This window comes from Orcinus orca, chromosome 16, assembly GCF_937001465.1.
Source record: "Orcinus orca chromosome 16, mOrcOrc1.1, whole genome shotgun sequence".
Lineage (NCBI taxonomy): Eukaryota > Metazoa > Chordata > Mammalia > Artiodactyla > Delphinidae > Orcinus > Orcinus orca.
Window position 1 is genome coordinate 83,739,631 of NC_064574.1, and position 24,751 is coordinate 83,764,381.

The following is a 24,751-nucleotide window of genomic DNA, read 5'->3' on the forward strand; positions in this document are numbered from 1 at the left end:
AGTCCTCGAGAAGCGGTGACGTAACAGACGTTCCCTTAAAGTAAGGGGAAATTTGAGTCCCTGGTCCAGGCGGCCCAACTTCTCACCACAGCACCTCTTCACCGCCAGATGAGATGGAGATATTTAAGACATTCCCTAACTTGACGGCGCGGAGACTTCTGGGAAATAGAGTTCTGGTATTTGTCTCGCTCTCCGGGGCGGGCCTTGGCAGGCGGACTTCCGGCGTCCTCCTGCGCTAGTGCGCCTCACCCTGTGTGCGTGTTCGCGCACGCGCACCGGCGCTGCGCCGCGCCGCTCTTGTTTCCTATCCGTGCCCAGGTCACCGCTTGCTTTCGTTCCCAGGCTGTGGCCTCCGGCGGGCGAGGATTCCGGGGCCTGAAGGGGTGGACGCCGTCTGGCCCGGCCGGCACCCAGAGGGCGCGGGCTGTGTGAGCCAGGGTTCGCGTGGGCTGGGCAGAGGCTGGAACGAGGACCCCCGAGCGCGAGCTCCGGAGCCGGCGGGCTGGGCCGGAGGGGCCGGCCGGGCGGCGGCGGCGGCGGCGCAGTGCCAGGCAGTCTGCAGCGCGCGGCACAGCGAGGTCCCGGGAGGGACGTGGGCCTGAAGGGAGCTTGTGCCGTAGGCCCAGAGCCGGCTTCTCTGGCCCAGTGGTCTCGGGAGGCGGAGCGTTCCGTGAGAGGAGCGCGCCGGAGGAGCAGCCCCCGGACCGGAGCCTCGGGAGCCCGGGGCCGGTCAGCTAGTCTCGACGGGGTAGGTGTTGCGTCTGCGGGCCTGCAGGCGGTTGTGGACCCTGCGGCCGTTGGAGAGCGGGACTTGGGGTAGCCCGCCCCGGGCCCCGCGGGAGAGCGACCGGGAGGGTTTGAGCGCTTCCCCGAGGTGGATGGGCCGGGCTGGAGGGCAGGGCCGGCTGCTCCGGATGGGGCTCCCTTGGGACTTGTGAGCACCCGGTGTCCTGGGGGAGCAGGGGCCGCAGGCTCGGCCGGGACGTGGCACGTCCACCCCTCCGTCCAACCCCGATCCTCCTTGTCCCCCTGTCGCCGTCTCGGCATCTCGCACGTGTCTCTCAAGGCCCATCAGCACCTTGGTTGTTTAATGTAAGCGTCCGCTGCCCCCGTGGGTTGTGCCCTGTGGAGTCGCACAGTGTAGTTAGTGCAGGATGAGTCTGCAAGGCTTCTGTTCTGCTGCCTCGCTTGAGGAAGAAAGAGATTGGGCCTGAGAAGGGAGGTGACTTGTCCCAGATCCTCACCGGGTGTGCATGTGGGGTCGCTAACAGGACTCCAAACAACTAGGGCAGGTGTTCTGTCCACTTAAAGTCAGTTTCATAATAAAACACTCATAAGTGCATTGGTAACCAAATTGAGTCAGACGATTTACAAACAGTGCGGTGCCTTGATGCATGTTTATCCCACTTTTGAGAGCTTACATTCTCCCTTACTGTGGAATCTTTGATTTTAATCAATTCAAAGAGACAATAAGAAAATACTTAAGTAGTGTCACAGGGAAATTTTTTTTATTTGCATTTTTAATTTAACTCTTTGAAACAGTCGTTCATATTCACCACTGAGAGTAACTTGATCATGTTGGTGTTGGAGAGGTTCAGGTGTGTGTTTCTCTTGTAGGACCCTTGTAGCCTCTTGAATGTTCATAGGGTGTCGTTTTATTGGACTTTCTTTGATGGTCCTGATGCAGGAGGTTCCTGCCTGGGCAGGTCAGGTTACTCAGCACTTCAGTTACTTGCTTCCCTTCCTCTAGGTCCACCATTTACAGTCTACGATTTTTCCAAGAGCAGCAGAAAATGAATGAATCCCAGGTGAGTTTTCCTGTCGGTGTATTTATTCCCCCACTTTGTTTTTTTTTTTTTTGCGGTACGCGGGCCTCTCACTGTCGTGGCCTCTCCCGTTGCGGAGCACACGCTCCGGATGCGCAGGCTCAGCGGCCATGGCTCACGGGCCCAGCTGCTCCGCAGCACGTGGGATCTTCCCGGACCGGAGCACAAACCCGCGTCCCCTGCATCGGCAGGCGGACTCTCAACCACTGCGCCACCAGGGAAGCCCCCCCACTTTGTTTTGTAATGCATTTTAGGAGGTGTATAAGGATCCACATTTTAAAACGTGAAGGTAGAAATAGGTAAAAGACATTATCACATAAAATACAGTTGTTACAGAGCCAGGGCGGCACCTAGTTGTTGTCAGGTTCACACATATAGGTAGTATGATGCTTTAAGGCTACTGGAATTGAGCTGCAAATATGACTCATGTTCTTGACAGTTATAGAAAAAGGAAGATACCATCCATCGTGTGATTTGTGTTGACTATAAGAAGAAAGCATTTTTGTTACTTGTGGGTTTCAAAGATTTCCTAAGACCTGGAAAAATTTGTTTGTTGAAGTTGAAATAATTGTGGATAGCTCTCCTAATAACAGGCATCAAATCATTTCAGTATATGACTTAGACTTATTGTTTATCTTAGCAGTGGGCCTGCTGCCCAACGGGAACTTGGTGCATGTGATTTTTCCAGGCTCCAAAATATTGTGATCCAAGTAGACCTGTTTACATTTTTACTATTTAGTCTAAGGCTAAAACCTAAGTCATGGAATGGCCTTCTCATCCTTCAGATATTTCTGTTAGTGTGTTTTTGGGGGGGTTGTACAGCACACAGTACAGACAGATATTCTCCAGTAAGGTGTTTTCACTTCCCATTCCCATTTTAATTCTTGGTGTCTTGGTTTTGTCCTTACCACTCTCCTGAATCTGTTGGTAAAGATTAGCAGTGACCTAATTATAGTCAAATCCAGTGGACATTTTCAGGTCCTTACCTCTCCTGCCCATCCATCTGCCTTTGACATCTGTTACTGCCAAACTCATGGAGTCTCCCTTTTCTTGGCTTTAAAAAAAATTCATTTGGGACTTCCCTGGTGGCACAGTGGTTGAGAATCCGCCTGCCAGTGCAGGGGACATGGGTTTGAGCCGTAGTCCGGGAAGATTCCACATGCCGCAGAACAACTAAGCCCGTGCGCCACAGCTACTGAGCCTGCGCTCTAGAGCCCCCGAGCCACAACTACTGAAGCCTGCGTGCCTAGAGCCCATGCTCCACAACAGGAGAAGCCACCGCAATGAGAAGCCCATGCACCACAACTAGAGAAAGCCTGTATGCAGCAACGAAGACCCAACACAGCCAAAAATAAATAAATAAAATTAATTAAAAATAAATAGTCATTTAAAAACCCTTTAGAAAAAATTCACTTGTATTTCTGTATGTATCTTTAAACAATAATGAGTCTTTTAAAAAGTGGGTGGGGATAACCCACAATACCATTTTTTCTTAATATCAGTGTTCAAAGTTTCACAATTTTCTACATGTTTTTCAGTTTTTTCTTTTCAATGAGGATACAAATAGAGCCCATATGTTGCAGTTGATTAGCCTTGACTAAGTTGATTAGTGTTGACTGCATTGCAATTGTTTTAACTTTAACATATTTTTTTCCGAACCATTTGAGAGTGTGTCATGCCCCTTTACCCTGTAATGTCTCAGTTGTATCTCCTAAGATCAAGAATATTTTCTTATGTATGCTTGCCAGAGGTAACTGAATTCAGGAAATTCCACAATGATGTAATACTTTATTTATTTTTTCAAAGAATTTTTAAAATTCATTTTGGCTGTGCCATGTCTTAGTTGCAGCATGCAGACTCTGAGTTGCAGCATGCAGGCTTCTTAGTTGCGGCATGCATGCAGGATCTAGTTCCCCAACCAGGGATCGACCCCAGGCCCCCTGCATTGGGAGTCTTACACACTGGACCACCAGGCAAATTCCTGATATAATACTTTATTTTTATTTATTTATTTATTACTTATTTTTGGCTGCATCAGGTCTTAGTTGTGGTGAGTGGGCTCTTTGTTGTGGCGCGTGGGCTTCTCTCTAGTTGTGGCATGGGGTTTTTCTCTTCTCTAGTTGTGGCGCACTGGCTTCAGGGCGTGTCGGCTCTCTAGCTGTAGCGCTCCTTTTCCAGAGCTTGTGGGCTCTGCTCTTTGCGGCACGAGGGCTCTAGTTGAGGCGCCCGAGCTGAGTACTTGTGGTGCGTGGGTTTAGTTGCCCTGCGGCATGTGGGGTCTTAGTTCCCTGACCAGGGATCGAACCCACGTCCCCTGCATTGTAAGGTGGATTCTTTACTACTGGACCACCAGGGAAGTCCCCTTGATATAATACTTTAATCTACAGTTCATCCAGTCATCCAACTTCCAGTTTTTTCAGTTTTCCCAGTAATTTCTTTTATAGCAATTTTTAATTTTTGATGGAGGACGCAGTCCAGAATTATGAATTGCATTTAGTTTTCATGCTTTTTAAGTCTGTTTAATATGGAATAGTTTCTTAATGCCATTATAGTAATTGAAGAATACAGGCCAATTATTTTGTAGAATTCTTTGAATTTATGTTTCCCCGATGTTTTTTCATAGATTTAGATGGTGATTTTTCAGCAGGAACACTACATAAATAATGACTCTTAAGATTTATGACCCAGAATAGGTCTCTCTCGAAGAAGCTCCACGTGCACTTGAGAAGGGTGCCTGTTCTGCTCTCGGTGGATGGAGTGTTCTCTAAATGTCAGTAACATCAAGTTGGGAATGTTTGGCAGGTGCACCATATCCTTGCTAACCTTCTGCCGACTTGTCCCATGAGTCGTGAGAGAGGGGGAATTGAAATCTCCTGCGATTGTGTTTTGTCTGTTTCTCCTTGCAATTCTGTCAGTTTTTGCTTCATGAATTTTGTGAGAAGATACCTAACCATTTAAGATTATTAGGTCCTCTTGATTAATTAACCACTTTGTTGTTGTGAATTGGCCTCCTTTATCCTGGTAATGGTCTGTGCTGTGAAATGGAATCTCTGATACTTATAAAGCCATTCCAGCTTTCTTTTGAGTAGTGTTGGTGTGCAATGTCTTATTCTGTCCTTTTACTTTTAACCTATTTGCATCTTTATATGTGAAGTACAGCGCTGTAGACAGCATATAGTTAGGTCTTCTTTTTTTTATCCAATTTGATAATTTCTGTCTATTAATTGGGGTGTTTAGACTATTTACTTGTAAAGTGAATATTGATACAACCAGTTAGGTTATAGTCTGTTGTCTTTATTTTCTATTTGTCCCATCTTCTTTGTCTTCCTTCTGTTTGATTGACTTTTTTGTGATTCCATTTTATATCCTTTGTTGGGTTATTAGCCATAACACTTGTTATTTTAGTGGGTGCTTTAGTGTTTATAGTATGTAGCTTTAATTTATTATAGTTTATCTTCAAGTAATATGCCTGATCACTTAGCTACAGTTCCATTTTTCCCATCTTGGTCTTTATACTGTTGTTGCATTTTATTTTTAGAGGTAATACCAATCCCACAATACATTGGGTTTTTTGTTGTTGTTTGTTTTTTTTTTTTTGTCAAACCGAGTGACTAGTGGGATCTCAGTTCCCCGACCAGGGATTGAACATGGGCCCCTGCAGTTAAAGTTCTGAGTTCTAACCACTGGACCACCAGGGAATTCCTGATACATTGTCATTTTTAATTAATCTTTTAAAGAGATTGAAATAATGAAAGAAAATACATAGTTACCATTTCTGGTGCTTCATTCTGTTGTGTAGATCCACAGTTTTATCTGCTGTCATTTTCCTTCTGCCTGAAGGACTTTCTTTAACATTTCTTCTAGTTGATAATGAATTCTTATGGCTCTTATATGTCTGAAAATATCTTTATTTTGCCTTAACTTTTAAAGAGATTATTGCTGTTTTTTATATTCTCCAGTACTTTAAATGTGTTCCTCCACTGGCTTCTTGCTTACATTGATTCCAAGAGAAATTTGATGTCATCCTCATCTTTGTTCCTCTGTATATAACGTGTCTTTATTTCTTTATTTTTTATCACTAGTTTTTAGCCATTTGATTTTGATACATCTTGGTGAAGGCATGCCTCCTTTTATTGTGCTTCACAGTGTGTTCAAGAACAAGGAGAATCATTCCATTTGTTCAGGTCTACTTCTCTGTCTTTCAGGAGTGTTTTAAAAATTTTCTAGTATAGATTTTGTATATTTCTTATTAAGAGTTTTTTTCTGTTGCTATTGTAAACTGTGTGTGCACTTGAATTACATCTTTTTACTCTTTTTTACATAGTGAGGGTTGTTGTCTTTATGTGTGTTAACTATATATTGTGACCTAACAGCATTCTTTTTATTGATTTGGTTCCATTGTTGATTCTTTGAGTTTTCTAGGTATAGTATATCATCTGTGAATAGAAATAGTTCCACTTTTTCTTATTGCTTATTAGGCCTTTAATTGTTTTCTCTGATTGGAGATAATGAGCATTTTGCCTTGTTTCTAATCTTTGTGAGAATGCGTCTGTTGTTTACCCATTAAGTAAGTCCTGACTTTAGAACTAAGAGGACTGAAGCATAGATATGTGTTTGTGTCTGGACTCAAAAAAGTGTATGTATGTACTCGTGTGTATATGTATCACACGTACTGTGCACATTAGGGTATGAGTATGTGTATACATGGGTATATTCATGTTGGTGAAGTATCCATCAATTCCTATTTTCTTGAGGGTTTTTTAAATTTTTAATTAGGTATGCGTTTGAATATTGTCAGAGGTCTTTTCGTCATCTTCGGAAATGTAAGATTTTTCTTCTTAGTTATATTATAATGGCATATTGTATTAATGGATTTCCAAATATTAAACCAGTCTATATGCTTGGAGTAAGTCCTGTTTAGGTAATTACGTATTTTCTTTTCAATGTGGTATTGGATTTTGTTTGCTAATATTTCATTTTGGATACTTGTGTCGATAGAAGCAATATTGATATGTAATTTAATTTATTTGCTTGATTGGTCAGTCTTCTAACCCCTGCCACTTCTTGCCTTCTGGACTGCCTTAACCCAGAAGGTCATTACTTCCTATAGGTGATGTTAAAGCTCATTTGGCTTACCTTGGGGTAATCTTAGGCTGTCCTGGGGAATCTCAGCTGTGAGACCTGCACAGATGTGGCTGTACCAGTGGGTGAAATCCCTTTATAAACAGTAGGATAATAGAACATGTTTACTGAGCAGTTCCCTTCCAAAATACAAGTTAAATGTTTACAGTCCCAACAAGTGCTCCTTCCAACAACTGAGAACCCATTTTGCTGGTCATTCAGTGAGGTTTCTACATCCCCATGTTCATCTTTGTTGGAACTCTCGGGTTTCGGAGGAGTTTGTCACTGACTGTTTTAAGGAAACTGTTTTCTTCAACAAAAATTGTCTTGCTTTTCTGAAAATACCTTTATAGTGTCTTTAGACTTAAATGATAGTTTGGCTTGGTGTACAGTTCTAGGTTCAAAATCCTTTTTCCTTAAAAGTTGTGGGCGTTCTCCATTGTTTCCTCTTGGTTGAGAATTAGAATGTCAGTTTCCAGGGTAACTAGTGTATTTTTTTCACTCACTCTGTAACTTTTTAGGATTCCCCCCTCCCCCTTTTCTTTTTCTTTTTTTTTGGCTGTGCAGCTTGCGAGATGCCAGCTCCCCAACCAGGGATTGAACCCAGGCCCCCATAGCAAAAGCGCCAAGTCCCAACCATTGGACCACCAGGGAGTTCCCTCTAATTTTTAAATTTTGGATGTTTTATCAGGAAATTTCTTGATCTGTTTCCCCAGTATTTTTCTTTGCGGATTATATGGTCCCTTTTGATGATGTTTTGTTTTGTTTTGTTTGTTTATTTATTTTTATGATCTTCACCTCAGGAATCATTTTCCATTCTGCCTTTGATGATTTTTTGTTCATCGTCTATCATCTCTTTCTGAAAATGTTGAATCTGTTGGATCTGGCTTCAATATCTCAAAATTTCATTATTTCAATTTCTTGTTTTCAGAGAGATTTCCTAAGTTATCTATTCTATGTCCCATTTATTATTCAAGCTTCTTACTTGAGGATTTTTTAAAAATTCAACAATCCAGTCTTTAATTTCTAAGTATTCTCCAGTGGCTTTTTATTAGCAGAATGTTCTCATTTTCTGGAAGCAATATCCTGCTTAATTTATTAAAAAATATAAATCAGTAGACACAAATGCAAGTTGTTTCCTTTGTGAATTTGGTTCAGTCATTGTTGAGTTGTTCATCCTGATGCTTATCCTTTATTTATGTTGTTTTCTTAATTAGCTGATGATTCTTAATTTTTAAATTTCACTTTTTGAGAGAATTACTAATAACTAATGTGAACATACTCAACCCATGACCCCATTTCATTCTTCTTTCCTTTGTGGAGGGAATGGCTGCAGAAGCTCTGTAAGGGAGTGGGTAGGGGTGTGTAATTAGAGAGGCATCACTGCATTTTTTTTCCTTCCACTTTTTTTATTGTAAAATACACATAACATAAATTTAGTATCCTAATCTTTTTTTTTCTTTAACATCTTTATTAGAGTATAATTGCTTTACAAGGGTGTGTTAGTTTCTGCTTTATAACAAAATGAATCAGCTATACGGATACATATATCCCCATATCTTCTCCCTCTTGCGTCTCCCTCCCACCCATCCTAACCATTTTTAAGTGTACAGTAGAGTGGTATTAAGGCCATTCATAATGTTGTGCAGTCATCAATCACCACCATCCACCTCGAGAGTGTTTCTCATCTTCCAGAACTGACACTCTGCCCCCAGTAAACAGTAACTTCCCATTTCTCCCTCCCCAGCCCATGGCAACCACCATTTTACTCTCTGTCTCTAGTATTTTGACTAAATACCTTATCTAAGCGGAATCCTACAGTATTTGTCCTTCCATTAAGCTCATTTCACTCCACTTAATGTCCTTAAAATTCATTCATGTGGTAGCAGATGTCAGAATTTCCTGCCTTTTTAAGGCTGAATCATACTCCACTGTGTATGTATATTACATTTTGTTAACCATTTGTCCATCGATGGACACTTGGGTTATTCCCACATTTTAGCTATTGTAAATAATGCTGCTGTGAACCTAGGTATACAGATACCTCTTTAAGTCTTTGCTTTCATTTTGGGGGGGTATAGACCCGGAAGTGGAATTGCTGGATCATATGTTAATTCTGTTTTTCATTTTTTGAGGAACCACCATGCTGTTTTGCACAGCAGCTGCACCATTTTACATTTTCACTAACAGTGCACAAAGGTTCCAATTTCTCCAACACTTGTAATTTTCTCGGTTTTTTTTTTTTTTTTTTTGGCGTTACACGGGCCTCTCACCGTTGTGGCCTCTCCTGCTGCGGAGCACAGGCTCCGCACGCACAGGCCCAGCGGCCATGGCTCACATGCCCAGCCGCTCCACGGCACGCGGGATCCTCCCGGACCGGGGCACGAACCCGTGTCCCCTGCATCGGCAGGCGGACTCCCAACCACTGCGCCACCAGGGAAGCCCTCTCGGTTTTTTTATAGTAGCCGTCCTAATGGGTATGAGGTGGTATCTCATAGTTTTGATTTTCATTTCCCTAATTATTAGTGATGTTCAACATCTTTTTTATGTGCTTATTGGTCATTTGTAAAATTTATTTGGAGAAATGTCTATTCAAGTGCTTTGCCCATTTTTCAAAATTTTATTTTATTTATTTCACTTTGTTTTAAAACTTGTTTTTGTTGTTGAGTTTTAGGAGTTCTCTGTATATTCTAAATTTTTTTAATTAATTTTTATTGGAGTATAAATTTACAGTGTTGTGTTAGTTTCAGCTGTACAGCAAAGTGAATCAGCTATATGTATACACATATCCCGTTTTTTGGATTTCCTTCCCATTTAGGTTACCACAGAGCGTTGAGTAGAGTTCCCTGTGATATACAGTAGGTTCTCATTAGTTATATATTTTATACATAGTAGTGTATATGTGTCAATCCTAACCTCCCAATTCATCTTATCGCCCCCTACCCCCTTGGTATCCATACATTCTTTACATCTGTGTCTCTGTTTCTGCTTTGCAAATAAGTTCATCTGTATCATTTTTCTAGATTCCACATATAAGTGATATCATATGATACTTGTTTTTCTCTTTCTGACTTCACTCTGTCTGGCAGTCTCTAGGTCCATCCATGTCTCTGCAAATGGCACAATTTTGTTCTTTTCTATGGCTGAGTAATATTCCATTGTATATATGTACCACATCTTCTTTATCCATTCTTCTGTTGATGAACATTTAGGTTACTTCAGTGTTCTGGCTGTTGTAAATAGTGCTGCAATGAACATTGGGGTGCATGTATCTTTTTGAATTATGGTTTTCTCCAGGTATATGCCCAGGAGTGGGATTACTGGGTCATATGGTAGTTCTATTTTTAGTTTTTAAGGAACCTCCATACTGTTCTCCATAGTGGCTGTATCAATTTACATTCCCACCAACAGTGTAAGAGGGTTCCTTTTTCTCCACATCCTCTCCAGCATTTATTTTTGTTCTTTTTAAATTTATTTAATTTATTTATTTTTGGCTGCATTGGGTCTTCATTGCTGTGCGCAGGCTTTCTCTAGTTGCGGTGAATGGGGGCTATTCTTGGTTGTGGTAGCTTCTCTTGCAGAGCACGGGCTCTAGGTGCACAGGATTCTGTAGTTGTGGCTTGTGAGCTCTATAGCGCAGGCTCAGTAGTTGTGGCGTACGGGCTTAGTTGCTCTGCAGCATGTGGGATCTTCCTGGCCCAGGGCTCGAACCCGTGTCCCCTACATTGACAGGCAGATTCTTAACCACTGCGCCACCAGGGAAGCCCTCCAGCATTTACTGTTTGTAGATTTTTTGATGATGGCCATTCTGACTGGTGTGAGGTGATACCTCATTGTAGTTTTGACTTGCATTTCTCTAATAACTAGTGATGTTGAGCATGTTTTCATGTGTTCTTCCACCCATTTTTTGATTGGGTTGTTTGTTTTTTTGATATTGAGCTGCATGAGCTGCTTTTAATCCCTTGTCAGCTGCTTCATTTGCAAATATTTTCTCCCATTCTGAGGGTTGTCTTTTCATGTTGTTTATGGTTTCCTTATATATATTCTAGATACCGACCCCTTAGCAGATACGTGATTTGCAAATATTTTCTCCCATTCCGTGATCTCCCTTATTCTTTGTCAACTGTGTCTTCTGATGAACAGAACCTGTGGGCACCACTGCATTTTGAACTGGTGGCAAGTCGGCAGACAAGGTTAAGTTGCTCAGGTGCTTTATGGTGAGAGTAGTCTTCTAAGAGTTGCTTTAGGAGAAACGTCCATGTCCAACATGGAAACAGTTGGCTTTTTGTCCAGACGTGCCTGACATAGTCTTGGGTTGCACCTGCTTTCCTGGTCCTGTCAGGTTTATCCTTCGTCCCAGACAGCAGTTTTCCGTTTGGACAGTGGATGTGTGATCACCCTCATTGCAGGGGTCCCGGCTCCATCTCTGTCCCCCGAGCCCACGGCCAGGGGCTGTCGACACAGTCTGAGTGGATCTGGCTGCTCTGTGCAGTGAGAACAGGAAGCGTCTCAAGCTGCTTGGTCGATTGTGTGAGTCATTCGTCTGTCAACCAGTCACTCTACTGCTGCAGGAACCCTAGGCCCTCTTGATGGGCCTGGAGATTTTCCAGGGCTCTGGTGGCGAGCCTGCTGTCACTTTTGCTGCAGTCCCGCCTCTGCCCCTGTGTGAGTGTGTTCCGTGGTCCTGCTTTCTCATCTGCTCTACTCGATAAACCAAGAATTTCCTCAGAAACATTCCTGCTGTTGGTAACTTCTGTGTTCCCGTGCTCTCATGAGAACACTACTTTTATATTTCTTCGAATTGGGCTTTTTGGGTTTTTGTCTTGTTTTTGAGGCAGGAAAGTATTGGGTTGGCCAAAACGTTTGTTTGGGTTTCCTGAACGGACATTTTGGCCAGCCCAATACTTGCCTATTTCGTTTACTCTCTTGAATTAGAGGCAACTCTTCCTGTCCAAAAGCTGCCCTCGAGAAAGTGCCTTCTTGGTCTCTGCCCTGTGCCAACCTCTTAAATATTGGTGCTGCTGCAGGTTTTGCCATGGGTACTTTTTACACCGCGTCCTCTTCTCTCCCCTGAATCCTGTAGCACACCCAGCTGAGCCTGCGGAGCCTCGTCTGCCAACATAAAATTAAAGCAGTTTACTTCTCTCGTGTTAGACCATGCTCCACCTTGTGTGTGTCACTCTGATAATACCTGGGCAGTCTTTCAAGCAACAGATTTTCATTGCTGCCACAATGAGATGTTTGAGACACCGCTTGAAGGAAGTACTAGAAAACTTAGCCAAGCAGATGGGTCCAGGTAGCTGGCTGTAAGAATGGAGGGGTCAGAGGATGAAAGAGTTGAACCGGGATGGCCCGAGTCCTGGGCCGCGCCAGTATGAGGAGGTAGGGGGAGGGGGCCCAGCCAGCAGAGGCTGCTGAAGAGAGCAACAAGGAGAGAAATGTCCGTGTTCACTTAGCCAGTGTCTCCTCGCCGGGCTGTAAGCTCTTGAGTGAGAGCCGGAGTGGTGGTTCATTAACTTAGGTCCCCAGAACTCAGATACTTCAGTTGCAAAATTGGAGCTCTTTTTTTTTGGTTTGAGAGGTTTATTGGCTGGTTCGTTTGTTTGACACATTAAGGAACCCAAAGGCAGTGTGTTTCTAATATGCCTTGTTTTCCTCCCACGATCTGTAACAACAGTGAGGTTTTCAGGGTCCGTAGTTGACTTTCCCGGTGAGCTGGGTGAGCTCTTGTTCCCATAAGTCTTCTCCACGTCACCCAGTTCCCATCACGGTGCCATTGCAGGGGCCAGTGTCATTCACGGACGTGGCCGTGGACTTCACTCAGGAGGAGTGGCAGCAGCTGGACCCTGATGAGAAGACAACCTACAGGGATGTGATGCTGGAGAACTACAGCCATCTGGTCTCCGTGGGTGAGGAGAGCCTGCTTTCTGAGTTGCTTCTCTGCGGGGGCTTCCAGTTTAAGGATTTTATGCTTGACTTCGAAAAATCAGTGATGAGACTGTTTAATTTTTTTCTGGGCACCAGATAAAGTATTTGTTTATTTGCTTATCGATCAAAAGGTTCTGATTTTGATTAGGTGCAAAATAGACGCTTTATTTTTTGGCCTCTGAGGCAGCACCTTCTACTCAGAGACCCAGAGCCGAGCAGCAGGTCCAAGTTGGCTCTTTCTCATCCACAGGGTACGACAGCACCAAACCGAACGTGATCCTCAAGTTGGAGCAGGGAGAGGAGCCTTGGGTAGCAGATGGCGAGTTCCCACGGCAGTTTCACCCAGGTGAGGTGGTGGAGTGTGAATTTGTAAATGGTCGCTCCGGTCCTCTGGAGTGACCACAGATGCCCTAAATCTCACCTCCTGGCACCAATAGCACTTGCCCTCCACCATGTATGTGCACGCTCCCTTTCTGATTTTGCACTGGCCTTACATTTTACAGGATTTCCGTGTCTTCTAGGACTGAGGGTGCATTCACTCCCTCTTCCTCTCATACTGTCCGTGACTAACCTCCCTATTATCACAGAATTCCTTTGTTTTCAGGCACTCCAAAGTCTGACAGAAAAGTTAACTGGAGACTTTCCTGGTCATTCTTTTTATCTTCCATTTTCTTTCCTTCCTTGCTGTGAAACGCCTCCGGTTTGTGTTCCACCCCAGTTTCACGCCCCACTCTAGGCCCTCAGACACCCAGCGTGGTCCCCTCCCTACGCTTGTGGGTCGTCCCCTCCTCGCCGTGGGTGCACTGGTCACTGTCCCTGAAGCCCATCCTCGGTGACACAGCACGAGTTGGGCCGTCCTCTTTCCCAAGTGCTCCTTCCTGTCCCTTCTGTCTGCCCATCCCTGTGTCGGCAGCAGATGTTCAGGAAGAGTTTATTTCATCAGTGAATTCCCATTCTTCTCTGGCCTCCTCAGGAGCCCCTAGGACCTGTCTTCCACTTCTTTAGTCTTCTTTGTATCCCACAAAGGCGTTCATCTAGCCTCAACTTTGAAGACTTTTTTATTTATGTTGCTCATCCAAATTGATACCCAACATCTGTAACCTGTAGCCTCTTTAACTCTTACCTGACAGAACAATAGCACAGGAAGGATCGTCCACTTCCTTCTTCCTTAGCACATCTGATGATAAACTGACCTTTCCAAACCACGAATTCTGTGCATCTTCCCCAAGTCCCTTAATTTATTACCTTGTACTTGTCTTTTCTGCCTTGTTCCTGTTTTTTGTCTTTTATGAAATGCCTTAAAATTTTTCTGCATATTCTCAGTTTCTTTTGACATTGGTGTAAACAGTATTTTCTCATACATACCTGGATTACAGTGAATCCTATTTGGAAATTGCAAAATCTGTTCATTTGAAACATACAGTTGATTTTAATACTAGGCTCAGAAGATAAGCCTATAACTATTCTGTTTCTTCTTAAGTAGAATTTAAGTTCTTCTCAATCCCCCACAGTGTGGTGCAATGTTACGTATCAAAATGAATGTCCTGTTTCCCCCAACTCTTGTCAAATGCCATTTAGTCTAGATTTCTAAATGTCTTCCTTTCAAACTAAGCAGAGTTGTCCCTGCTTAGTTGTCCCTCTGCTCTCCCAGATGATACATCTTCTTTCCCTCTGTTCTCCCTTCTTTCCTTCCGTAGTTGTAGTTTGGAAAAAAAAAAAAAAAACATAAAATTTACCATTTTAACCATTTTTAAGTGAACAGTTTAGTGGTGTTAACTGTATTCACATTGTTGTCCAACAGAATCTCTAGAACTTTATCCTTTAAATTTGACCTTGAAAGTTCAGCTCCTGCTTGAAGTTTCCCTCATTTCTCGCTCTTCATCCAGTCTTTCCCTTTTCTTCACGGCCCCTCCACGTAGTGGTTGTTAGCACAGGATTGTGCACTCTGATGTGTAATGGCAAGTGTTTGTCGCTTAAGCTCCTTTCTCGACCTGAATTATAACCCTACAAAAAGGAAGGGTCTTCGTACTCTGCTTTTCTGCGTAACATGTAGAAGATACTCAGTAGATTTTTCATTTGCTCACTGAGGAGCTTCTTTTGAGAGAGAATTTATTCTGAACTGTGGATTCTGAAAAAACAGCTGGGGGTTAGAGTCTAACCTGAAAGCACCCCATTTGATTCAGATTAGAAACTACTACTTTAATTTCTATTGGACAGATTAAAAAAAATAGCAAGTGTCGTCATACTTTTGACAAGCAGAGGTTTGAGTTAGGAAAGGAGAGCACAGCTGCATGAACTAGTTTAAAATCAGCTTTCAAATGGAATGTTCATAATCAAATACATGATATATAACTTTGTGTTAAGGCTATTTTAAAATTTAAGGGAAGGAGAGCCTCAAAAAGTTGGAAAGAGACTTTATAAATATTTTAAGGCTTCTCCTGAAACATAGCTAGGTTTTGAGTACATACCAGGCTGGAAGTCAGGTTGAGTGAACAAGAGCATGTGCAGACTTGTGGTTGGGCGTGAGCAGGGCAGTGACCAGGCTTCCTGGAGCAGAAGGTGTTTTTGGAAGATGAGTGAAATGCTAGTTTGAATATATATTGTGAATCTAGGTAATGAAAATTTTACTGGTAAAGGATAACTTTTTTTTTTTCTGCTGGTATTTGGGCACAGGGATGTTGTAGATTTCTGAGCCCAGAACTGTTAGTGTTGTGTTGAATGTGGATGAGAGCAACTAAACATAGTTCAGAAGATCCAAAAACATGTAAAATACATGGAAATAAAAGTTGATATTGTAGGGGCTACTTTAGAAATCTGATATTGAAGATTTTACACCAAATGAAACCTGAGACTATGGGAACTCTTGTTTGTATTCAGACTTAAGCTATAGTATTATGTCAGGAACATGACTGGTTTTGGTAAATTTAAGTCAGCAGATTGAAAGAAAATTCACGGAAAAACTTACTGAGCATTTGTTTTGTGTCACTGTTCTAAGCATTAACATGTGCTAACTAATGTATCAATAGTCTTTGCCCAGCCCTATGTGTTAGGAGCTCTTGTCCACATTTCAGGTGAGCAAAACTGCATCACAGTTAAGTAACTTGCCCAGGTCCCCCAGCCTATGACTTACTGGAGTTGGGGTCCCGGTGCTTGTAGCCACTGTGCACTATGTTGTAGACAAGTCACTTAGTGTTAAAGGAGACCACAGGACTCTCCAGAGAGCTGATCTTACTGGAGAGATTGGTCTACTTAGGTTTCTTACAGATATTTATGTGCCTGGGTCTCTCCTTATAGGTCAGTGTAAGTCAGGGCAAGGGAGTTGGAGCCCTGGTTGTGGGACTGTCTCTAAACATGAGGAAATTGGAGCATTTAGAATGTTTATTTGGATTTATGTGCAGAAGAGAAAGGCAAAGATTTTGGAAGGGTCTAGGTTAGTGAGCGTGTTACCATGCTAATCTTGGTATGAAGTGATATTATATAGTTTAATATACATTGTGATCTGTTTCTCCCAAACATAATCCATACTTGAATATTTCCTAGGATTATACATCCAGTAATTGTTCTTGCTTTCCCACGAATCCCACTTGCTCTCAGTCCTCCCATTTCAGCCTCGATCTGGGACCCCTTCAGTGACTTTGTCCTCTGCTCATCATTTCTTGGGTTTATTTCACGTTTCCTACCAAAGTTTTGAACATATTTGTAAAGTAACAAAGGTACTTGTGTTCAGTGTGAATTTACTCTTTCTTCTACTGCTGAGTCCTATCCTGCTCTCATCCCTTCCCCATCCCTCCCCCACCCCCCATGTCTGTCTGTTTGTCTTATATGACAAATCAAGGGGGAAAGAGGATTATATACTGATAATTTTATTTGTGGAGATTGACCCTAAAGCCAGAGTCAAGCCCACAGTACGCCCTTGAGTACTGCTCCCATTCTATAACTGGTATGTTCAGATTCACAAGGTTTGTTTAATTTTATTCCTTTTTAGAAGAAGTCTGGAAAGTTGATGACCTGATGGAGAGAGCCCAAGAAAATAAAGACGAATGTTCAAGGCAAGCTGTTTCTATCAACAGCAGAACCCTGACTGAGGAGAGAGAGGTTGCATTTGATAAAACTTATAACATGGAAATAAGCCTTGTTCCTTCAAACCTAATGTCTCATAATTGTGTCTCATGTGGAAAGACTTTGGGATCTACTTCAGAATTAATTATTAGTGATGGAAGCTATGCAAGAGAGAAACCTGATGAGTGTAGTGAATGTGGGAAAACATTTCATGGAGAGAAACTCTATGAATTTCATCAAAATGGGGAAGCCTTTTCTCAAAATGAAGAAAGTATTCAGAAAATTAGTATTTTGGAGAAACCCTTTGAATATAATGAATGCACAGAAGCCTTAGACAATGAAGCTGTTTTCATTACTCATAAGAGAGCTTATATGGGGGAGAAGCCCTATGATTGGAATGATTCTGGATCAGACTTCATCCAGATGTCAAGTTTTAATGTATACCAGAGATCACAGATGGAATTGAAGCCCTTTGAATGCAGTGAGTGTGGGAAATCCTTCTGTAAAAAGTCAAAATTCATTATACACCAGAGGGCTCACACAGGAGAGAAACCTTACGAATGTAACGTATGTGGGAAATCCTTCAGCCAAAAAGGAACCCTCACCGTACATCGGAGATCACACTTAGAGGAGAAGCCCTATAAATGCAATGAGTGTGGAAAAACCTTCTGTCAGAAGTTACACCTCACTCAACACCTGAGGACTCACTCAGGAGAGAAACCCTATGAATGTAATGAATGTGGGAAAACCTTCTGCCAAAAGACACATCTCACCTTACACCAGAGAAACCATTCAGGAGAGAGACCGTATCCATGTAACGAATGTGGCAAATCCTTCTCCCGCAAGTCAGCCCTCAGTGACCATCAGAGAACGCACACGGGAGAGAAACTTTATAAGTGTAATGAATGTGGAAAATCCTATTACCGAAAATCCACCCTTATTACACATCAGAGAACACACACAGGAGAGAAACCCTATCAGTGTAGTGAATGCGGGAAATTCTTTTCTCGGGTGTCATACCTCACTATCCATTACAGAAGTCATTTAGAAGAGAAGCCCTATGAATGCAATGAATGTGGCAAAACCTTCAATCTAAACTCAGCGTTCATTAGACATCGGAAAGTACACACAGATGAGAAACCCCACGAATGTAGTGAGTGTGGAAAGTTCTCATATCTCACCAACCATCACACAACTCACTTAGGAGAGAAGCCCTATGAATGTAGTGAATGTGGGAAAACCTTACTTGAAAATTCAGCCTTCGATGGGCACCAGTCACTTCCCAAAGGGGAAAAGTCCTATGAATGTAACATATGCGGGAAATTGTTCTCTGAGCTGTCATACTATACTATACATTATAGAAGTCATTCAGAAGAGAAGCCCTACGGATGCAATGAATGCGGGAAAACCTTCTCCCATAACTCATCCCTCTTTAGACATCAAAGAGTCCACACAGGAGAGAAACCCTACGAGTGTTACGAATGTGGGAAGTTCTTCTCTCAGAAGTCTTACCTCACTATACATCATAGAATTCATTCAGGAGAGAAGCCCTATGAATGTAGTAAGTGCGGAAAAGTTTTCTCTCGGATGTCAAACCTCACCGTACACTATAGAAGCCATTCAGGAGAGAAGCCCTATGAATGTAACGAATGTGGGAAAGTCTTTTCTCAGAAGTCATACCTCACTGTGCATTATAGAACTCATTCAGGAGAGAAGCCCTATGAATGTAATGAATGTGGGAAAAAGTTCCACCACAGGTCAGCCTTCAATAGCCATCAGAGAATTCACAGGAGAGGGAATATGAACGTACTTGACATGGGAATGCTCCTCTGAAGTCAGATCTCATTTTAGAAAACCCTCTGCACATAATGAGTATGGGAAGTCAGTTGGGAGTCAGATATCACTGTCTGAGAGTTCATGTTTCTGAATGAGGAAAAGCATTTAGATGTTAGATTTATTCTAATCTGAATTTTCATAGAGAAAAATCCCTAAAACTGCAACAAGAAGCAAAGCCTTCAGCAAGACCCTACAACTCATTGGACACTAGACAGTTTATACAAGAGTGAAACTCTATAAATATTTAATATTTATTTTGGATTCCAATCGTATTCACATATCAGGGAATCATACCAAGGCAAAACCTGTCAAAGTGATGAATGTGGAAAATACATTGTCATGGAAATTGTTATACTAAAAGCCATATTTCTGATATAAAATCAGATGTTTTAAGGAATGATATCAGAAGCTATCAGCTCTGAATAAACCTTCATTGCAGAAAATGAAGTTTTAAAATCTTCTGGGGTTGATTATGAGGATCGTAGCATTAAATATGTATATGGCGGTTTCTATCACGTTTCCAAAATGTGATTAATTCTATGCAACTCTGCAAGTTGGGATTTGAATAATTTGTGAGAAGGCAGTATTCTTATTTGAGTATTAAGATGGCAAAATGTACTAATGTAGGACATATTGTTGGTGAGATGTTTGATAGGTATAGAATAGTTAAATACATAGTTTTCTGTTCTTTAGAGGCATTTACAAATGGTTTTTAATGAGTGCTTCATCAAGAGAGGAACCAGTGATTTTTGTAAAGTTTCCAACTGCATTTGAGCAAAAAAGATTTAAAAATACTATTTTCATAAACTATGCATAGATGATTTGGAATCTAGTCTGTTCAGTGAAGGATGGCTGTACTGCTCATGCTCTATAACATAGGCCCAGCTCTCCTACCACTCTTGTTTTTTAACCCATAGGTTTGAGTGTGCAGTATGCCACTATTTTGTAATTCAGAAATTTTACCTGTGCTTTTATTTGATATGAATACGGTGTCATTATTTTGTGCATTGTCCCTTAGTCCCAGTATTTTGGAACAAATTAATGCAAGCTTCTAGCAGACATTTTTTGTTGATTAACCTCAGTGTCCTCCCTCTCTTTACTTGCTGGAAGAGTTTAGGTATCTACTATTCACAAGACACGGAGGGTAAATCCTGAGTAAACTAAACCAGTCATGCTAATTTCATTATGGTCACCAGTAACTCGTTTATAGTGGTCACATGACCAAATCCTAGGTTAGCAAAACAGACCATTTCTGGAAAAAAGGTAAAACAGTGATCAAATGGATCTTACTCCAGGAATGTGAGGGTATTTTAATAATAAAAAAAAAACCAATCACTGTAATATATCACATTGAAGAAAAATAGTCTAGTATGCAGGAAACGTGGTGAAATCAACATCCATTTGTGTTCTTAGCAAACTGTGGATAGAAAGGAACTTCCTTTATTGGCTAAAGAGTATCTTATACTACAACAAACAGCATATCAAATGGTGAAATATTGAAAGTTTTCTCCCAAGATCAAAAAAAGAGACAAGGTTATCTGCTATGACTAATTTTATTCAGTATTGTGTAGAAGGACCTAGCCAGGAAAGTAAGGGAAGCAAAAGAATGAAAGGCTTAAGGATTAGAAGAAGTAAAACTTTTATTTGCAGATGACGTGCTTTTGTACATAGGAAATTCTAGGGAATATTCAGATAATTAGAATTGAGTAAATTGAGCAGAATCCCCACATTACAAGGTCATTATGCAAAAATTGGTTTTTAATATACCAGCAACGAACACAGAAAATGAAAAGTTTTAAAACAATGTCACTTACAGTGATATCAGAAATCCTTAAGTGCCTGGGGGGAAAATTACCTAACACTGTATTTTCAAGAATTGTATCCCGGGGAAAAAAAATTTACAGAACAGTAAGAGGGATATATCCTGTTCATGGATTGCAAGACAATCTTAAAAAGATGTCAGTTTTCCCCAAATTAATTCATATATTCAATGCAATCTTAATCAAAATCCTAGCAAGTTTTTATAACTGAAAATTCTCAGATTCATGTGAAAATTCAAAAGACCAATAATAGTCAAAGCTATCTTCTAGAATAGACAGAACTAGAGAACTTATAGTGCCAGATATCAAGAACTGTTACAAAGCCATAGGAATTATGATAGTGTGGTAATGGCACAAAGATAAACAAATTGACCAGTGGAACAGAATAAAGATTCCAGAAACACCCAAACGTAATTCAGTCACCTGACTTTTGGTGAAGGTAATAATGCATCGTAACGTGGGAAAGGATGTTCTTTCCACTAAATGCTCTGTCATCATTTAAATTTCATAATTTAATAGAAAATAGAAAAATCAATTGAGGTGGAGTGCAGTTTTAAGTATGAAATGTAAAATAATAAAGCTATAAGAAGACTATAACCTTACAGCAAGCAGTTTTCTTAAGACCCAAAAAGCACTGAATCATAAAATAAAACTTGTTAATTTGAGTATATTACATTAAGGAACCTCTGTTTCTCAAAAAGCCACCATTGAGAAAGTGAACAGGCAGACCACAGAGGGGAGAAGATATTTGCAACTCAAATACATGGCAGCAGAATCGAGTGTAGAAGAGGGCTTGGTAAACGTTTTTGGTGAGGGGCCAGATAGTATTAATATTTGGGGCTTTGGGCTTCCCTGGTGGTGCAGTTGTTGAGAGTCCGCCTGCCAATGCAGGGGACACGGGTTCATGCCCCAGTCCGGGAAGATCCCACATGCTGCAGAGAGGCTGGGCCCGTGAGCCATGGCCGCTGAGCCTGCGCGTCCGGAGCCTATATATATATAGGGCTTTGTGGGCTACACAGTTTCACTCACGACTACTCAACTTTGCTGTCGTAGTGTGAAAGCCATAAATAAGACAAAAACGAATGAACGTGGCTATGTCCCAATAAGACTTTATTCACAGATACTGGTGGAGGACAGGATTTGGCCAGCAGGCCATAGTTGCTGACCCCTGATCTAAAATAAAAACACCTACAAATCTACAAGGAAAAAAAAAATGGGCAAAAGACTTGGACGTCCACTTCATAAAAGAGGCTATCCACATGGTCAGTAAACATATGAAAAGGTATGTTAATTTTATTAATAATCTTGGAAAAGGCGGATTTAAAACCCTGTGTGGCACTACTGCCACCCTCTGAAATGGTTAAAATGAAAAGCATGAAAAAGCAAGATTTGGCAAGAACGTAACAGGAACTTGCCTGCACTCCTGTTGGTATTGCCCATCGATAGAACCGTTTTGGAAAGCTGGCACTTAGAGCAAACCTGTGTTTGTACCCTTTTAACAAACCCAAACCTAGCAGACATGCATGAATGTGTCCACTGTGCATGTATGTGTCCACCAAGGGACATGTCCTAGAATTTTCATGACCTAAAACTTCCAAAAACAACTCTGAAGGCACCTATGCAGTAGAACTTTGAACGTCAGTGGTGTGTTTCCACCACAGAACACTCTAAGGCAAGGAGAATGGGTAGTAAGCATAGGCAATAGCAGCTCAATTTCATAAAGAATGTTAAATGAAGGAATCTAGACACAAAAGCAAACAGGTAAAGTACAAGAACAGGTAAAACTTGGCTATGCAGTTAGAAATCAGGATAGCGGTTAGCCTTGGCCAAGGCTGACAAGGAGCATTCATCTGGTGCTGGTAATAATTGGTTTCTAAATCTAGGTGCTGAATATCTGAGTGTTCTGTGCACTCAAGCTTTGTGTGTTTTTCTGCATGTATATTACACTTACATAAAATGTTGTTAAAAATCACAAGTGTCTACCATTTTTGTCGCTCAGCACTCTTGCCATATTTTTCTAGATGTATATGAGTATGCTGCATAACAGGAATTAACTGGTAGATTTTGCATAATTTTTGTGCAGGAAATACTCTTAGTTTTAATGGCAACTACGAAGATTTCCTACACTGACCGTAAAGCTTAGTATAAAGTATATTTTCAGTAAATATTTGAAAAGGTGACAGGGCCATTACATATGTTGTCATCCTACCGTTCTGCATATATAAATGCATCTGACACATATAAATAGGTCTGGACTGCCTCTTCAATAAAGAACTGATGTGTGTAAACCTTTCATATTTTCTCAGGCGAATTGTTTTTTACATTCCTGAATTTGGGATGCATCTTAACCATCACACTGTCACAGAGGTGAGCTTTCTTTGAGGTTAAGTATAACGGTGAGTTTGATTTGATAAAAAATTTTTTTAAGTTTTCAAGTTATCCTTTCAGCAAATTTAAAATAGGCAGTTAACAGCACAAATGTTAGTGAGTGAAGGATATAGTTAAGACCTTGCAGTATAAAATGTAAGAGCACTCAGCACAGGGAATGGGGGGTGCTGGCTGGGTTTATGGCACAACAGTGAGGAATTATGACATTTGATGGTGTGGACTATGTACTTAGTTGTTTTTTTAATATATATTTTAAATTTCATTTATTTTTATTTTTGGCTGTGTTGGGTCTTCGTTGATGCGTGCAGGCTTTCTCTAGTTGCAGCGAGTGGGGGCTACTCTTCGTTGCGGTGCACAGGCTTCTCATTGCTCTGGCTTCTCTTGTTGTGGAGCACAGGCTCTAGGCGCACGGGCTTCAGTAGTTGTGGCACGTGGGCTCAGTAGTTGGGGCTTGTGGGCTCTAGAGCGCAGACTCAATAGTTGTGGCGTATGGGCTTAGTTACTCCGCGGCATGTGGGATCTTCCCTGACCAGGGCTCGAGTCTGTGCCTCCTGCGTTGGCAGGTGGATTCTTAACCACTGTGCCACCAGGGAAGTCCCCCACCTAATCCCTGTAAAGAGGGGAAACATGGCAATGACAGCGTCACAGTGTTCCCCAAATTAAGTTATATGAAGGCCACAAAGAAAAAAGTAACCCTCCCCAGTCGCCACAGTGGTAATTATAACAAAAATAAATAAATTTTCTTTCACATTAAAGAAATCAACCCCCTTGTAGTTCCTGCCGGATTGGTGAACTGCCATTGAATGCTGACTTGTGAGCAAAGGATATGGAGTGGAAACAGTGTCAGGAATCCTCCGAGGGAAGAAGGGACGGCTGTGCTCAGTGGAGGAAGATGTGGAGTCGGGACAGTGAAGAAACTGGTGCAAATAGCATGGTATCTGCCAAGCGCACCTTCACAAATGTTCTCTCCACACGTTAGCCCAGGGGAATCTGCCTGACTGATTGATCAGTGGGAGGGGAAAGCCAGCACTGAACCCCCAATCCTGTGGGGGGAGTAGATGAAACAAATATAGGGTGTTGAGACCTGTGTCAGAAGAAGTTTGATATTTTAGTGGTGATTTTAAAGAAGCGGAGTCCTTTTGTAGCACGATGTCGGGGAGGGGTTGACAGGCTCAGGTGGTCCATCCCTGCTTGGCTGTGTTCCTGCTGAGGCAGCTGTGTCCTCCATAAACTCACACTGAGAAGCGGGGCTACGACTGGCCTTTCCTCCAGTCAAAAGTGTAGGAACTCCCAGGAGAAAGTGAGTTCTGGCAAAAAAAAAAAAAAACAACAACCCTGAGGACTTCAGCCACAGAAGAAAGACAAACAGAACCACCTGTGCTAAATAAATATCCTCAAAGAAAAAAGTGTATTGGTAAAGCGATGTGGAGGTAAACAGTTCAAAAGAAGGAAATACTTAGTATCAACAATAAAAATTCAATATATTAGATGAGCCAGTGGTTAATGAGTGGGAAACACTGTGTAGCAAAGAGCTTTTGCAGAAGGCTTTAGAGAGAGTAAAGAAAATGTGATGTGAAAAGGTGAGAAGTAGAGATTTCAGCAAGACACCCACAAATGAAGGGGAGGAGCTACATGGAGGGAGGGGAGTGACCATTTTATATAAGTGAAAAACCCAATATGATGTCAAATTAAAAGGACAGTTGGAGCTCCAAACAGGAAAGATACTGAGATATCCATGTCATTAAAGTGAAATTTAAGAATATCAAAGATAAA

General features: G+C 41.8%; 1 protein-coding gene across 3 annotated transcripts in view; it reads left to right on the forward strand.

Annotated features, from left to right (window-relative positions):
- The first annotated feature begins 262 nt into the window (after positions 1-262).
- Positions 263-24,751, forward strand: part of RBAK (RB associated KRAB zinc finger) — a 30,297-nt gene continuing 5,808 nt past the window's right edge. Inside the window, exons 1-6 of one of the 3 annotated variants that reach the window (XM_049698982.1) lie at positions 263-748; positions 1,751-1,808; positions 12,730-12,856; positions 13,126-13,221; positions 16,861-16,924; positions 22,897-22,957. In XM_049698982.1, the coding sequence (XP_049554939.1) occupies positions 1,794-1,808; positions 12,730-12,856; positions 13,126-13,221; positions 16,861-16,924; positions 22,897-22,957 (363 nt within the window). In that variant the 5' untranslated portion in view covers positions 263-748; positions 1,751-1,793. Of the gene's footprint in view, positions 749-1,750; positions 1,809-12,636; positions 12,857-13,125; positions 13,222-16,860; positions 24,312-24,751 lie in introns of those variants that run through there. The other 2 variants (XM_033426840.2, XM_004268946.3) reach the window with 2 other exon arrangements.